This window comes from Cyanistes caeruleus, chromosome 13, assembly GCF_971803275.1.
Source record: "Cyanistes caeruleus chromosome 13, bCyaCae1.hap1.1, whole genome shotgun sequence".
Classification (NCBI taxonomy): Eukaryota; Metazoa; Chordata; class Aves; order Passeriformes; family Paridae; genus Cyanistes; species Cyanistes caeruleus.
Window position 1 is genome coordinate 18,676,005 of NC_141713.1, and position 16,628 is coordinate 18,692,632.

The 16,628-nt window shown below is 59.0% G+C and overlaps 3 protein-coding genes across 4 annotated transcripts in view; all 3 read left to right on the top strand.

The window, feature by feature from the left end:
- Positions 1-3,738: 3,738 nt before the first annotated feature.
- Positions 3,739-9,416, top strand: PML (PML nuclear body scaffold). Of its 2 annotated transcripts, none has more exons than XM_086848443.1 (7): positions 3,739-3,832; positions 4,438-5,014; positions 6,143-6,720; positions 7,517-7,560; positions 7,867-7,935; positions 8,027-8,192; positions 8,849-9,416. In XM_086848443.1, the coding sequence occupies exons 1-7, from the start codon at positions 3,793-3,795 to the stop codon at positions 8,938-8,940; spliced, it is 1,566 nt and encodes a 521-aa protein (XP_086704569.1). In that variant the 5' UTR covers positions 3,739-3,792; the 3' UTR covers positions 8,941-9,416. The 2 variants fall into 2 exon arrangements, with proteins under 2 accessions (XP_086704569.1, XP_086704567.1); XM_086848441.1 differs by having other exon boundaries at positions 3,740-3,832; positions 8,003-8,192.
- A 1,701-nt stretch (positions 9,417-11,117) lies between these two features.
- On the top strand, positions 11,118-14,093 carry LOC147650751 (uncharacterized). The gene is made up of 3 exons (XM_086849774.1): positions 11,118-12,164; positions 13,365-13,538; positions 13,901-14,093. The coding sequence occupies exons 1-3, from the start codon at positions 11,118-11,120 to the stop codon at positions 13,952-13,954; spliced, it is 1,275 nt and encodes a 424-aa protein (XP_086705900.1). The 3' UTR covers positions 13,955-14,093.
- Positions 14,094-14,109: 16 nt separating this feature from the next.
- The window catches only part of INSYN1 (inhibitory synaptic factor 1), a 7,163-nt gene continuing 4,644 nt past the window's right edge, over positions 14,110-16,628 (top strand). The window contains exon 1 of the mRNA XM_086848458.1: positions 14,110-14,450. Within this exon, the coding sequence (XP_086704584.1) occupies positions 14,256-14,450 (195 nt within the window). The 5' untranslated portion in view covers positions 14,110-14,255. The remainder of the gene's footprint in view (positions 14,451-16,628) is intronic.

The following is a 16,628-nucleotide window of genomic DNA, read 5'->3' on the forward strand; positions in this document are numbered from 1 at the left end:
GGAATCTGGGGGAGGAGGGAGGGGGATCCCACGTTGTATCCCAAAAAAAAAAGATGGAATTTTGGCTCTGGGGTTGGAATTTTGGGATCTCCGTCATTCCCGATGATCCAAACCCCTCGGGATGCGCAAATCCCGGATTTTTTTTATGGGATAAAACGTGATTCCTCCCTCCCCCTCCCTTCCCAAAAATTCTCATCCAAGGCTCAGCTTTTTCCCGGGAACCCGAATTCCAAAGGAATTCCCTCCCGGCACCCCCCGGGCGATGTTTTCCCCACCTTCTATCCCCAAAAAAATCCCGGGATTTGGATTTGGATGGTCGGGAATGACCCAGACCCTCCCCCCCCCCCCCCAATTCCCATTCCATTGGATCCAAGGGAAAGAGGCCGGGAAAAACAGGGAAAGGAATGAATCCCATGGATTTTCCTGGCTCATTCCCAATTTTCCTCATTTTTGTGGGGTTATTTAATGACTTTCGTTATCCCAATCCCATTTTATTTTATGGAATTTCTGCCCCTCCTCACTTCCCCCTTCCCTCCAGTTTTCCACCGGCTCAGTTTTTCCCAAATCCCAAAATTCCTCTCCCGCTTTTTTTTTTGGGATGTCCTTGGAAAACCTGGGAAAAACAAAAATCCCACCCCCCCCCCAAAAAAAATTGGGGATTTTCCTTTTTTTTTTCCCAGCTGGAAAATCCCTGGAAAACGGAGGCAAAGGGGAATTCTGGAGGGGTTTGGAGCTGACTCAGCATTCCCAGAAAATTTTATGGATCAGCTCCAACCCCTCTGCTGCTTCCAGGGGTTTTCCGCTCATCCCAAAAATCCCCGAATCCCGGGTTTTGGTTTTGGGGCTTTTTTTCCCCCCTTTCCCTGTGTTTCAAATCCTTTGGAAGTGGAAATTCCCGGAATTCCAGAGGCTGAGCTCCTGCGTCAGGGAGGTACCGGGAATTCCGGGAATTCCGCAGCCGGAGGGGGGAGAATCCTTGGATTCAAGGCCTCGGCTCATCCCAGGAAACTCCGGGATTCCTTCGCGATTTCGGGAAAAAAAAAAATCCCTCGGGATGGATCCCGCGGTGGGGGGTGAATTCCAGAGGGAAAAACTCGGGGAATTTTTTTTGGGAATAGCAGAGGCCGGGAATTCCCAGGGAGCTGGGAAAGCACCGAATCCAGGAGGTTTTCCCATCCCGTTTTCCCTAAAAACTGAATTTTAATCCCGGGAATTCCGGGAGCCAGCGGAATGGGAAGGGAGCTCCGGGAATTCCGAAGGGTTTCCCTCATCCCGGATTTCTTTAGGGAATGGATTTTCCTGAGGTTTTCCCTCAATCCCAGCTCCGGTCTTGGGAATTGGGCTCTTCCCAAGTTTTTCAAATTCCTCTGGATAAAACCCAGGGATGATCCCAAAAAACCCCCCAGGATCGGGAAGGAATCCAGGAGGATTTGGGGCCTGGGAAGGGATTCAGGAATTCTTTCCCCAATCCAAGGATCCAAATCACCCCAAATCCCCCTTGGAATCTCATCCCAAGGAATTCCAGGCGAGCTTATCCCGGGATTTCTGGCCTGGCCTCTGGAATTCCCAGTTTTCCATGGAATTCCAAATCCAAAGGGGAGCAAATCCCAGCTCAGATTCCCACGAACCCCCGAATCCTCCCAAAAAAAATCCTGGAATTCACTCCACAATTCCCAAAAACCTTTCCCAACTCCCCCAGAATCCCGGGATTTGGGGATGGCAGTGGGAAAAGCCAGAATTCCATAAAAAAAACCGAGGAAAACCAGAAGAAAAAAAGCAGGAAAAGGGAATTTCAGAGGAGCTTTTGGGAGCAGGGCAAGGAATTCCAAGCGCAGGAATTCCAAGGATTGTTTACCCTGGTGGGATCCAACAATTCCAAACAATCCTTGGAGCGAGGAACAGAATTCCCCAGCTTGGAATTCCTGGGAGGGGGGAGGAGGGGGTTGGAATTTTCCCAAAAAAACGGCCCTGGGCTCGATCCCATTCCCAGATTTTCCAGCACGGAGCAAAATCCGTGGAAAAATGGGAGCATGGGAAGAGATTTTCCCTCTTCCCTCCGGTTTTCCAGGGAAAAATTCCAGCTGGAGAGAGGGGAATCGGATTCCCGAGGGCTTCCTGGGATTCTCACGGATGAGGGATTCCCGGGAGCTCCAAAGGAAAATCGGGAAGTGCTTCCAGCCTGATCCAGGATCCCAAATTCCTTCCTTTTCCCGGGATTTTTCCCCAGGAGATTCCCATGGGAATCCGGCTGGGAAAAGGCTGATCCCAAACCCGCATTCCCACTGGGAATTCCCAGATCTTTCCCCCTTTCCAAGTGCCAAAAATCCAGGAAAAAACGCTGGGATTTGGCCGTCCCGGCATTCCTGGCTTTCCCAATCCCAGGATTTCCTGGGAATTTCAAGGTGTCCGTGGAAAACTTTGGGATCTCAGGGATGGGGATCATTCCCACTGGGAACGGCTCCAGCCCCAAATCCCAATTTTCCACCCTGGAGGTGGCAGAAGCAAAGAGGAAAAATCCTGGAATTTTTACAGAGAAAATCCCACTTTTCCTGGGGAGGTGGGAGCGGCAATTCCCGGGAAATCCAGACAGGAGGGGCAGCAGCGGAGTGATCCCAAATCCCACCCTCAAATCCCAAATCCCGGCCTCAAATCCCAAATCTCATCCCCAAATCCCAAATCCCAGCCCCAAATCCCTGTTCCCAAATCCCTTCCTGTTCCCAAATCTCCCATCCCCAAATCTTATCCCGTCCCCAAATCCCATCCTGGCCATAAATCCCTGTTCCCAAATCCCTGCTCCCAAATCTGATCCTGTCCCCAAATGTTCCGTTCCCCAAATCCTTGTCCCCAAATCCCTTCCTGTTCCCAAATCCCTTCCTGGCCCCAAATCTCCTGTTCCCCAAATTTTTTCCCACCCCAAATTCCAAATCCCCGTCCCCAGATCCCTGTTCCCAAATCCCATCCTGTCCCCAAAATTCCATATCCCTGTTCCCAAATCCTTGTCCCCAAATGTTCCATTCTCCAGATCCCATTCCCAAATCCCTGGCCCCAATCCCATCCCTGGGTCTGTCCCCAAATCCTCCTGTCCCCAAATTGGGGACAATTCCCAGTGACAATTCCCAGTGACAATTCCCCGGTGACAATTCCCAGTGACAGTTCCCAGTGACAATTCCCAGGTGACAATTCCCAGTGACAGTTCCCAGCCATCACCCCCCAGGTGCCACCTCAGGGGCAATTCCCGGGTGACAAGTCCCGGCAGTGCCACCTCGGTGACAATTCCCGGTGACAATTCCCAGGTGACAAATCCCGGGTGACAATTCCCGGTGACAATTCCGGGTGACAATTCCCAGCGGTGCCACCCCGGGTGACAATTCCCAGGTGACAAATCTGGGGTGACAATTCCTGCATCCCCATCCCGATCCCAGAATTCCCTCATTCCCCCATTCCCATCCGGGTCCCCGCACCCCCGGATTCTCCGGGCACCCCCTCACAGCTCCGGGCCCGCCCCTCTCCCCTCCCTCTCCCCATCTCCTCCCGCCCCTCTCCCCTCCCTATCCCCATCTCCTCCCGCCCCTCTCCCCTCCCTCTCCCCATCTCCTCCCGCCCCTCTCCCCTCCCTCTCCCCATCTCCTCCCGCCCCTCTCCCCTCCCTATCCCCATCTCCTCCCGCCCCTCTCCCCTCCCTCTCCCCATCTCCTCCCGCCGCTCTCCCGCCCCAAAGCCCCCGCCCCTCTCCCGCCCCTCTCCCCAGCCCCTCCCTTTCTCTCCCGTTCCAGCCCGGGCCTCGCCGCTCCCATGCCCGCCAGCCCCGCCGCGCCCCCGCCGGCCCCGCCAGGTACCGGGGACAGCGCCGAGCCCCCCGCCAGCCCCGCCCCAAAGCCCCCGCCCCGAAACCCCAGCCCCAAAACCCCCGCCCCAAAGCCCCCGCCCCAAACCCCCAGCCCCAAAAGCTTCACCCCAAACCCCCCGTCCCAAACGCCCCTCCCGCTCGGGGGAGGTTTTTGGGGTGCGGAATCTCTGGGGGTGGGCCCGGCCCCGGGTTGTTCTTTTTTTTTTGCCTCCCCCAAATATTTGTTTGGGGAAGGGGGAGGGGCTTGGCCGCGCTGCCGAGCCGGGAGAGCGCCCGGGGGGGACACTTGGTGACACCTTGGGGACATCTTGGGGACACCTCTGGGGACAGGGCTGGTGCTGGGGACAGCTCTGGGGGGGGGTTTTGGGGTCGCTGCCAGGGGTGTCCCCGCTTTTCCCTCTGTCGGGGCAGGAAGGGGCGGTGGCGGCCCCAAAACCCTTTTGCTTTCGCTTCCACCTCGGCGCGGGGGCGGTTTGGAAATCCCGAATTCCAGGAAGAGCTCGGGGAGGGTGGAGCGAGCGCAGAACCCCGAGCCGGATTCCTGGGGCCCATCCCACGGGGGCAGAGCATTCCCTCCTCATCCTCCCCAGATGGAGACGGAACTGGAGACGGAAGCGAGGCCCCGTCAGCACCGGGACCCTCCGCGGGCGCCGCCGCCCCGCCTCGGGAGGAGGAGGAGGATGAGGATGAGGATGGTGGTGAGGATGACGAGGATTTCCAGTTCCTGCTGTGCGAGGGCTGCGGGCAGGACTCGGCTCACCCCCGGCTGCTCGGCTGCCTGCACACGCTGTGCCCCGGCTGCCTGAGCGATGCCAAGCAGTGCCCGCGCTGCCAGGGGGCCGCGGCCGCTCCGGCCGTGGATAACCTGCTCTTCAGCAACCTGCGGAGCCGCCTGGAGCTCTGGAAGCAGATCCGCAGCTCCCGCGGGCCCTGCTGCGGCCGCTGCCGCGCCGAGGAGGCGCTGGTGTGGTGCGAGGAGTGCGAGGAGTTCCTGTGCGGCCGCTGCTGCGAGGAGCACCGCTGGTGGCACAAGAAGAAGGAGCACAGGTTCCTCAAGGTGGAGGAGCTGCGGGCGGGCTCGGCGCGGAGCTTCCTGCGGGACACCAAAACCTCCTGCAGCCTCTTCTGCTCCTCCGGCAGCCACCCCCAGGAGAGCCGCGTCTGTAGGTGGGTGTGCTCGTCCCCAGTCCCAAATTCCAAATCCTGTGCCCAAATCTCATCCTGATCCCAAACACTGTCCTGTCCCCAAACCTCGTCTGTCCCCAAATCCAATCCATCACGATGTTTGAGATCACTCAAACGCTGTCCTGTACCTAAATCCCCTTCTGTCCTTCATCCTGCTCCCAAATTCCAAATACTGTTCCCAAATCTCATCCTGTTCCCAAGTCTCATCCCATCCCCAAACCTCATCCTGCTCCCAAATCCCCTTCTGTCCCTAAACCTCATCCTGCTCCCAAATTCCAAATCCTGTCCCTAAATCCCATCCTGTTCCCAAGATTAGTCCCATCCCCAAACCTCATCCTGTCCCCAGATCCCATCCTGATCTCAAACATTGTCCTGTCCCCAAACCTAGTCCTGTCCCTAAATCCCATCCTGTCCCCAAATCCCTGACCCCTGTCCACCCCTGACCCCTGTCCATCAGTGACCCCTGTCCATCCCTGACCTGTGTCCATCAGTGACCCCTGTCCATCCCTGACCCCTGTCCATCCCTGACCTGTGTCCATCAGTGACCCCTGTCCATCCCTGACCTGTGTCCATCAGTGACCCCTGTCCACCCCTGACCCTTGTCCATCCATGACCCCTGTCCATCCCTGACCCCTGTCCACCCCTGACCCTTGTCCATCCCTGACCCCTGTCCATCAGTGACCCCTGTCCATCAGTGACCCCTGTCCATCCCTGACCTGTGTCCATCAGTGACCCCTGTCCATCAGTGACCCCTGTCCATCCCTGACCCCTGTCCACCCCTGACCCCTGTCCATCCCTGACCCCTGTCCACCCCTGACCCTTGTCCATCCCTGACCCCTGTCCATCCCTGACCCCTGTCCATCCCTGACCCCTGTCCACCCCTGACCCTTGTCCATCCCTGACCCCTGTCCATCCCTGACCCCTGTCCATCCCTGACCTGTGTTTCACCCCTGATCTGTGTCTATCCCTGACCCTGACCTGTGTCTATCCCTGACCCCTGACCTGTGTCTATCACTGACCCCTGTCCACCCCACCCACCCCACCCGTCCCTCTCCCCTGTTCCCCCGCTGTGGCTCTGGCCGCGGTGCCACCCATGTCCCCTCCTCGCAGCATCTACTGTCCCCGCTGCGAGCGCGCGCTGTGCTGTCCCTGCGCGCTGCTGGACACTCGCCACGCGCCCTTCCGCGACCTCGGTGCCGAGACCCGCCGCCGCCGGGACGAGCTGCGCGACCTGCGCCGCGACCTGCGCCAGCTCCGCGCCGCCTTCCAGGCCTCGCTGGGGCGGCTCCGCGCCGAGGCTGCCCGGCAAGAGGAGCGGCGGCGGCGGCTGCAGGAGAGCGTCCACGCCAGCTGCGAGCGGCTGCAGCGGCTGCTGCGCGGCGAGGCCGAGGAGCTGCAGGCGCTGCTGGAGGCGCGGCCCGAGAGCGGCCGGAGCGGGCCGGACGAGGAGCTGCGCGGCGCCGAGGAGGTGCTGCTGCGGCTGGAGGCGGCCGAGAGGCTGGCGGAGAGGCTGGGGCGCTACGGCGGCGAGCAGGAGCTGATGGACATGCAGCCCTTCGTCAAGGGCGCGCTGCGGCGGCTGCGGCAGCTGCGGCCGCCCCAGCCCCCCGAGCCTCAAGAGCCCCCGCGCTTCGCCGAGTGCCGGGCGCGGCTGCGGGCGCTGGTGGAGCGCGTCACGGGTGGCCCCGGTGAGCTGGGCTTGGAGGGGATGGGGTGGGCTGGGTTTGGTTTGGTGTGGGCTGGGTTTGGTTTGGTTTGGTTTGGTTTGGTTTGGTTTGGTTTGGTTTGGTTTGGTTTGGTTTGGTTTGGTTTGGTTGGGTTGGCTTGGGCTGGGTTTGGTTGTGTTTGGTTGTGTTTGGTTTGGCTGGGCTGAGTTTGGCTGGGTTTGGCTGGGCTGGATTTGGCCGAGTTGAGTTTGATTGGTTTGGGCTGGGTTTGGTTGGGTTTGGCTGGGCTGGGTTTGGCTGGGCTGGGTTTGGTTGTCCTACTCCTTCTCCTCCTTCTCCTCTTTCTTCGCCTTCTTTTTCTTCTCTCTTCTTTTTCTTCCTCTCCTTTTCCAAACCTTCCTCCCTCCTCCTCCTCCTCCTCCTCCTCCTCCTCCTCCTCCTCCTCCTCCTCCTCCTCCTCCTCCTCCTCCTCCTCCTCCTCCTCCTCCTCCTCCTCCTCCTCCTCCTCCTCCTCCTCCTCCTCCTCTCCCTCCTCCTCCCCTCTCTTCTCCTCATTCCCTTTCCTCCTCCTCTCCCTCCTCCTCCTCCTCTCCCGTTTCCCTCCTCTGTCTCCGTGTCCTGCCAGAGCTGGGATTTGCTCCGTTGTTTTCCCGGAGCCCCTTTGGGCTCTGGGAATGTTCCTTCCCGGCTTCCTGGATCCTCCCAAACCCCCTGGGCCATCCCAATCCAGAGGGAAGGGGACCGGAGCCGTCGGGAGGGATTTTCCCGGCTCCACAGGCTCTGGCTTGGGATCTCATCCCGGTTTTCTCCATCCCAGCCACGGACATCCCCGAGCTCCAGGAGGCCCTGGAGAACGACCCGGTGAGACATTGGGGCCCCATCCCAAACCTCACCTCTCCTTTCCCTTTTCCCATCCCGGTATTCCTGTTTTTTCCTCAATTCCCGTGAATTCCCACATCCCACCAGGCATGGTTCCGCCCCATCCCACTGCTCTGTAGGGACGGATTCCCCGTTTTTCACGGGGAATTCCATGACTGCCGCACCGACCGAGGGAGCAGCGCCCAGATCCAGCCCAAATCTTCCGTGCCTCAGTTTCCCCATTCCTGAGACTGTTCCCACCCCTCCGCTGGGATCCGAGTCCGCCCTAACTCCGCGCTCTTCCCGCAGGAAGAGGATCCGATTCATCCCAAAACCCGGAGCGTCTCCCCCAGCCTCGAGGAGATCCACCTGGAGCAGGTGAGGCCCGTCCCATCCGGGTGGGATCCGGAGGGAATTCCCAATCCCATCAATCCCACTTTTCCAGCCTCTCCCGCACCCCTGGAACAAGCGGCCGGCTCTCTGCATGGAGAGGGGCAGCCAGATGTCTCCCAAAATCCTGAAGCTGGAATGTGACCAAGAGCCGGGCCCCAGCCATCCCAAATCCTGCTGGGAATTCCGGACGGAGCCCAGCCCCTCCACGTCGTGGCACAACCACGTCAGGGACAGTGACCCAGGTGGGGACCGGGAACGACAGCGGACTTGTTATCCCGTTTTTCCCGGGATCCGTGGGATCGCTCCCGGCCTTCCTGAGCCCCCATTGCTTGGGAACTTTGGCCAAGGATGGGGATGCAAGTGATCTGTGGGGTGGGGGATCCATGGGATGAAAGATCCATGGGATGAAGGATCCATGGAGTGAAGGATCCATGGGATGAAGGATCCATGGAGTGAAGGATCCATGGGATGAAGGATCCATGGAGTGAAGGATCCATGGGATGAAGGATCCATGGAGTGAAGGATCCATGGAATGAAGGATCCATGGGGATGAGGGATCCATGGAATTCAGGATCCACAGAATGAAGGATCCATGGGGATGAGGAATCCATGGAATGAAGGATCCATGGAATGAAGGATCCATGGGAATGAGGGATCCATGGAATTCAGGATCCACGGGATGAAGGATCCATGGGAATGAGGGATCCATGGAATTCAGGATCCATGGGATGAAGGATCCATGGGGATGAAGGATCCATGGAATTCAGGATCCATAAAATTCAGGATCCATGGAGTCACCACCATTCCCAGGGTTGCCCCCAAGCTCTGTTTGGTTCCTGGTGCAAAACTCGGGAGCGCTGATCCAATGGGATCTGGGATTTTGGGATTTTCCTTGCAGAGGGTGGGAGCATCATCGTCATCTGCAGCTCGGACGACAGCGATGAGGACACCACGGTGGTGACGGTGACACCGGAGCTGCCTCCATGCTGACACCCCCTGGAACCATTCTGCTTCATCCTGGAATTCCCAGATTCCTGCTTGGGCTTTCCTCTTCTTGCCCGATCCCAATTTTATCGCTGGACCGAGCTTCCAGTGCTCTGGAAGATCTGTAAATCCCGCCTGGATCTGCTGGGACCTCCCCTTTGGGGTTTCCTGGGAATGATGTTCTCCTCTTCAGTCCCATCCGGCTCGATCCCAAAATCCAATCCAGGATGGGATTTGGGATCCATGCTGGCGGATCCTGTTCCCGAGCCCCCCTCAAAGGTGGGGAGATGATCCCAAGGGTGGGATCCCCTCTGGGATCCCCCATCAGTACCTGGAGCAGGGAATTCCTTAGGATCACGATCAGGATTGGGATTGGGACTGGGATTGGGACTGGGATTGGGATCAGGTTTTCCAATGTAACAAGGGATTAAAATCCCATTTTTTTTAATACCTCCCCTCAATAAAGCCATTCCAGGATAAAATTCCAGCCCTGCTGTAATTTCCCAGCTTCCTCCACCGGTTCTTCCCGCCCTGCTTTTTCCAATTCATCCTGAGCAGAGGAAAAACCGGGAATAATTAATGGGATAAAACCCATCTGTCCCGCTCCCTGCTGATCCCGGGGTTTTGGGGATGGGAGATCCCAGGGATCCAATCCCAACATTCCTTGAGTGGCGGAGCCTGTTCCAGCCTCATTATCACAAATCTGGGAATTCCCATTCCCCAGGCCGAGGGTGCGGGATTGTCCTGAGGGAAAACAGGGAATGAGTTCGGGGCTCTGCTTTTATCCCAGATCCTGATTTTTGGGACACCCTCAGCTCCAGGAATGTTTTCCATGGATTGAATTCCCGTTCCTCGCTCCCAAGGCTGCTCTCATCCCCATCCCATCCTTTCTGCCACCTTTTCCAGGATTTTGGGGACATGGGGACATCGCCCCGGGGGTGGCACCTGGACCTGTCCCCGGCCCGGCCCTTGGGTGTCCCAGGGGTGTCCCCAGGGGTATCCCAGGTGTCCCCAGGGGTGTCCCCAGGTGTCCCCAGGGGTGGCACTGGGTGCCGGGCTCGGGCGGTGTCGCCGAGCGGGGCTGGTTGTGACAGGGCAGTGCCACCAGCAGGGGTCCCCTGAGCACAGCGGCTGGAGCTGCTGGGGACACTGCTGGGGACACTGCTGGGGACACTGCTGGGGACACTGCTGGGGACACTGGGGACACTGCTGGCGACACTGCTGGGGACACTGCTGGGGACACTGGGGACGCTGCTGGGGACACTGGGGACACTACCACGTGTGACACTCGGTGCCATCGGTGCCATTGGTGTCATCAGTGTCATCGGTCCCCACACCCCCCCCCCTCCGCTGTCCCTTGGTTCCCCCCTGCTGGATCTGGAGCGGGGGAGGGGAGGGAGGGGAGCGATCCCAAAGGATCCAGGACGTTATTCCAGATCCATCAGTGATCCCAAAGGATCCAGGACGTTATTCCCGATCCATCAGTGATCCCAAAGGATCCAGGACATTATTCCAGATCCATCGGTGATCCCAAAGGATCCAGGATGTTATTCCCGGAGTCACTGGGCTATGGGATCGGGATCAGCTTTTCCCTGCCCCAATCCCGCCCCAAAGCTCATCCATCCCAAAAAATGGGGCTGGCACTTCCAGGGGGGCAGAACAGCTCCCAAAAACCCCAAATCCTGGGAAAAGGGGGTCTCAAAACTCCACAAAAATCCCACTGTCCCAAATTTCCCTTCCATGCTGGGAAAATCCCGTTGTTCCGGGAGGAGCAGAAGCCTCTCCGGGTGTTTTCGGGGCCGTTGGGGCTCTGCTGGAACGCTGTTGATGATCCCGATGGGATGCGATCAATAATTCACAGCCACATCCATCAATTCCTAAAGCAACGCCGGGAAAAGGGATGGGAGCAGGAGAGGGGGAAAACGGGAATGGGGAAATCATGGGATAAACCCGGCCTGGCTACGGAAATGGATTTGTGCCATCCATGGATCCATGGATTCATCCAGGGACCACAGCCATCCATCCATCCATGGATGTTTCTCTTTCCTGGGATGCCTCTCTCCCATCCCAGGCTTTTCCTGGACCCCACAAAAATTATCCCCAAATCCCCCTGGAGAGGAGGTGGGGGGAGCATCCGTGGAGGGGGGGGGGAAAGCTGAAAAAGGGAGACTCATCCCGAGGGAATGTCCCCAGCCCTGCCCCGGTTTCCCAAAATCCTAATCCTGCTCCAGCATCGATCCTTTCCCTCGCCATTCCCTGCTCCCTTCCCATTTCTGCTCCATTCTTTCTCCATTCCTGCTCCATTCCCAATCCATTCCTGCTCCATTCCCACTCCATTCCCATTCTCGCTCCATTCCCTCTCCATTCCCAATCCATTCCCACTCCATTCCCAATCCATTCCCAATCCATTCCCACTCTATTCCCATCCCTGCTCCATTCCCTCTCCATTCCTGCTCTATCCCCACTCCATTCCCTCTCCATTCCCACTCCATTCCCATCCCTGCTCCATTCCCACTCCATTCCCATTCCCTCTCCATTCCCACTCCATTCCCATTCCCAATCCATTCCCATCCCTGCTCCATTCCCACTCCATTCCCATTCCCAGTCCATTCCCACTCCATTCCCATTCCCAATCCATTCCAATCCCCTCTCCATTCCCACTCCATTCCCATTCCCAATCCATTCCCATCCCCTCTCCATTCCCACTCCATTCCCATTCCCAGTCCATTCCCATTCCCGCTCCATCCCCGCTCCATTTCCTGCTCCATTTCCTGCTCCATTGCTCCTTCATTCCTTGCTCCATTCCTTCTCTATTCCCGCTCCATTCCCTGCTCCGTTCCCACTCCGTTCCCACTCCATTCCCTCTCCATCCCTTCTCCATTCCCATTCCCTACTCCATTCCCATTCCCTCTCCATTCCCTGCTCCATTCCCTCTATTCCCGCTCCATTCCCGCTCCATTCCCGTTCCATTCCCGCTCCATCCCTTCTCCATTCCCATTCCCGCTCCATCCCCTCTCCATTCCCGGCTCCCGGTGCCTTTAATTCCCGTTTCCCGGCTCAGGCCCGGCCCCTCCGGTGACACAGCAGCGCCGCCGGGGCCGGGCAGCGCGGGGAGGCTGCGGCCGGAGCGGGGCCGGGCCGGGCCCTCCGCCGCTCATGGCCCTGCCCGGGGCCCGCTCCGCCCGCCCGGAGCCCGCGGAGAGCCCGGCCCTGAGCCCGCAGCGCCGCCGGTGCGTCCGGGGGGCTCCGGGACCGGGCTGCGGCACCGGGAATGGGGGGGCCGGGACCGGGAAAGGGGCTGCGGGATCGGGAATGGGGCTGCGGGATCGGGAATGGGGCTGCGGGATCGGGAATGGGGGCTCCGGGACCGGGCTGCGGGATCGGGAATGGGGGCTCCGGGACCGGGCTGCGGGACCGGGAATGGGGGCCCGGGGCAGGGAAAGGGGCTGCGGGACAGGGAATGGGGGCCCGGGAGAGGGAAAATGGCCTGGGGAGTCCGGAGTTGTGGGACCGGGGATGGGGACACCAAGACAGGGAAAGGGGCTCGGGGGGTCCGGGGCTGCGGGACCGGGGATGGGGACACCGGGAGAGGGACAGGGGACCGGGGATGGGGCACCGGGGCTGCGGGACCCGGAGGGGCTCCGCCCGGCCGGAGAACGGGGCCAGCCCGGCCCTGCCGAGCCCACAGCGCGTCCCGGGGGTCCCGGAGAGGGGACACGGCGAGAGGGGATGTGGCAATGGGGGATGGAGGATGCGGAGAGCGGGAATCGGGAATGGAGGCTCCGGGATTGGAGGATCCGGGCTCCGGAGATGGAGGATGCGGAGATAGGGAATGAAGGCTCCGGGGATGGAAAATCCGCGGAGCGGGAATGGAAAATCCGGGGAGAGGGAATGGAGAAGGAGAGCGGCGGGGCTGGAGGATTCGGGAATAGGGGATGGAGGATTCGGGAATGGAAGAATGCGGGAGCAGGGATGGAGGATGCGGGAACCGGGGATGGAGGATTCAGGGATGGAAGATGCGGGGAGCGGCGTGGATGGAGGATGAGGGAGCCGGGAATTGGGAATTCGGGAACAGGGGATGGAGGATGTGGAGATGGAGGATTCGGAGAGCGGGGCTGGAAGCTGCGGATAGCGACAGCCTCCATCCCCGGAGGGCGCGGGGACCGGGAATGAGGGATGGCGGCACCGGGGCTGAGGGATACTGGGAATGGAGGATGCCGGTACCGGCGAGGGAAACGCGGCCCTAGCGAGCCCCCCTTCCCCGTGCGCACCCCCGAACCGGCGTTCCCGAGGGGGCACTCGGGGGCACGGAGCGTTCTCCCCCCGCCGCGGCCGGGGCGGGGCCGGGATCGGGAGTGTTCCGAGGAGGGGGAATGACGGCGGGAGGGGCTCCGGGAGGGGCCCCGGTAACGCGGGTCCCCCCGCCGCAGCGAGCGGAGCGGAGCGGCCCCGGCTCCCGTGGAAAAGCCCTGAGGGAGGCGGGAGCGGGCGGCGAGGAGGAGGAGGAGGAAGAGGAGGAGGAGGAGGAAGCGAGGGAAGGAGCCGGGGAGAAACAGGACAGGGAAGAGCTGGGAGCGAAGCCCGGGAACGGCCGGAGAGCGCCGGTGAGTGCAGAGCTGTGCCCGTGTCCCTGGGGTGTCCCCCTGGGTGTCCCCCTGGGTGTCCCCCTGGGTGTCCCCCTGGGTGTCCCCCTGTCCCCCCGGGTGTCCCCCTGGGTGTCCCCCTGTCCCCCTGGGTGTCCCCCTGGGTGTCCCCCTGGGTGTCCCGGGAGGCCCCGCCGTGCCCAGGTTCGGACAGGGGGGGACTGAAGGGGGTGACAGTAACATTCCCAGGCCCCATCCTGTCCCCTCCTCAGCCAGGGGAACACCGCGAACACCTCAGGGGCGAACACCGCGACACCAGGGGAGCGCCCAGAGCCCTTCCCGAGGATTTTCCCGGCTCTTTCCCATTCCCTCTGTCCCCACAGGAGGAGGGACCCCCACCCCCCGCGCCACCCAGGACAGCCGGACACCCCCGCTGACCACCCGAGGCCAACGCCGGACCCGCCACCCCTCCTTGGAGACACCGAGCCGCGCCAAGCCCCCTTCCTGGCAAATCCCAGCCTCTCCTCCTCCTCCTCCTCCTCCTCCTCCTCCTCCTCCTCCTCCTCCTGCTGCTGCTGGTGTCACCCCAGGGCCAGCACCCGCGTCCCCCCGCATGGTGCGCCCCGATCCCCCCGGGCAGCCGCGGCGGCGTTAAGATGGTGAGAGCTGCCCGGGCCGGGCCGGGCGGGGAGCAGCGGGATGGACACCGGCCCGGCGATCCCGGCCGCGTAGGGAACGATGGACTCGCAGAGCCGCCGGGATGCCCAGCGCACGGAGCGGCCCGGCAGCGGCACCGGCAGCACCGGCACCGGCACCGGCAGCGGCCGTAGCGAGGGCGAGAGGGAGCGCATCCGCGGCCGCATGAGGATGGTGATCGGGCAGCTCGAGGGAATCCTGCGAGAGCTCAAGGAGGTGGCCAAGGAGCTCCGCGAGGTAGGAAAACCCCGGGATAATCCCCAGAGGGTCCCGGTCTTGCCCCGTTCCCGGCTCGGGATGTGGCGGCAGCGGCGGAACCCGCGGGGATCTCCCCGAGCTGAGGTTGCCGAAGAGAGGAGGAAATTTGGGAAAAATCCCGAGGCAGGAAAACCCCCGGGATAACGCTGGGAGTGTCCTGTCCCAAATTTTCCCCCATTCCTGGGCTGGGCTGGCAGAGAGATCCCAGGAAGGATCCGGCTGAGGTGCCAAAATTTGAGGAGGAAATCACAAAATCCCGAGGCGGGAAAACTCCCGGGATAAGGCTGGGAATGTCTGTCCCAAATTTCCCCATTCCCAGTTCGGGAGGAGGAACTTTGGGTGTGATTTGTCAAATCCCGAGGCAGGAAAATCCCTGGGATAACGTTGGGAATGTCCTGTCCCAAATTTCCCCATTCCCAGCTCGGGACAGGGCAGCAGTGGTAGCACCAGGGGGATTCTGGATGAGCTGGATTTTCCCCCCCCCAAAAAAAAAAAAAGAGGAAAAGAAGCAATCCCAAATTTCCCTGCATTTTTCTGCTTTATTGATCCAAATTTTCCCCATTTATTCACCCAATTTTCCCCCTTTTTCTGTTCCAAATTTCCCCCTTTTTGGGGCGAATTTTCCCCCTTTTTTTGAGTCCGATTTCCCCTTTTATTAATCAAAATTTTCCCTCTTTTGAGCCAATTGTTCCCCTTTTTTGACCCAAATTTCTCCCCTTTTTTTTTCTAGTTTCCTCCTTTTTTCAAGTCAAAATTCCCCATTTTATTGACCCATTTCCCCCCTTTTATTGATTCCAATTTTCCCCTTTTTTTTGAGCCAAAATTTGCCCCATTTTTGATCCAACTTTCCTCCTTTTATTGATCCAAATTTCCTCCTTTTATTGATTCCAGTTTTTCCCTTTATCAGTCCAAATTTCCCCCTTTCACTGATCAAAAATTTCCTCGTTTTAAAGCCAAAATTTCCTCCTTTTTGGCCAAATTTTCCCCTTCACAACCCAAATTTTCCCCTTCTTTTGGTCCCTATTTTTCCCTCTTATTGATCCACATTTCTCCCTTTTATTGATCCAATTTTCCCCCTTTTATTGATCCCAATTTCCCCCTTTTATGACCCAATTTTCACCCATTTTTGAGCCAAATTCTACTCTTCATTGATCCCAAATTTCCCCCCTTTTTGATTCCAAAATTTATCTGAAACCTTGCAAAATTCAGGTTCCTGTCCTAAACCTCGCTGCTCCCACCAGGATAACCCAGAATTCCAAAAGCCAGAGCTCTAGAAAAGTGTGGAATTTGGGTTTTGGGAATTCATGGGTGGGATCATGGATTGGGGTCTCCTCAGGGGCACCAAAATGTCCTGGATTTGTGACATTGGGGTGTCCCCATGGAATCTTTGGAATGTCCCAAGCTAAGGTGGAATCATGGATTTGGGTCCCTCAGGGCCACCAAAGTGTCCTGGATTTGTGATGTTGGGGTGTCCCCATGGAATCTTTGGAATGTCCCAGGTTGGTGGCTCTGAGCTGAGGTGGGATCATGGATTTGGATCCCTCAGGGCAGCCAAAATGTCCTGGATTTGTGACATTGAGGTGTCCCCATGGAATGTTTGGAATGTCCCAAGCTAAGGTGGAGTCATGGATTTGGGTCCCTCAGGGCCACCAAAATGTCCTGGATTTCTAACATTGGGGTGTCCCCATGGAGCCACCATGAAATGTTTGGAATGTCCATCCCAGTGTCCATCTCTGCTCAAGGCCACCAAAGTGTCCTGGATTTGTGACATTGGGGTGTCCCCATGGAATCTTTGGAATGTCCCAGGCTGGTGGCTCTGAGCTGAGGTGGGATCATGGATTGGGATCCCAAATCCAAAGTGTCCTGGATTTGTGATGTTGAGGTGTCCCCATGGAATCTTTGGAATGTCCATCCCAGTGTCCATCTCTGCTCAAGGCCACCAAGATCTTGGATTTGTGACATTGGGGTGTCCCCATGGAGCCACCATGGAATCTTTGGAATGTTCCAGGTTGGTGGCTCTGAGCTGAGGTGGGATCATGGATTGGGGTCGCCTCAGAGCCACCAAAATGTCCTGGATTTGTCACATCCTGCTTTTCCCAGTCTCCCTCCTTCCTTCCCATCTGTTTGTGCCCAGGATTTTTCCCGGGTGTTCTGTGT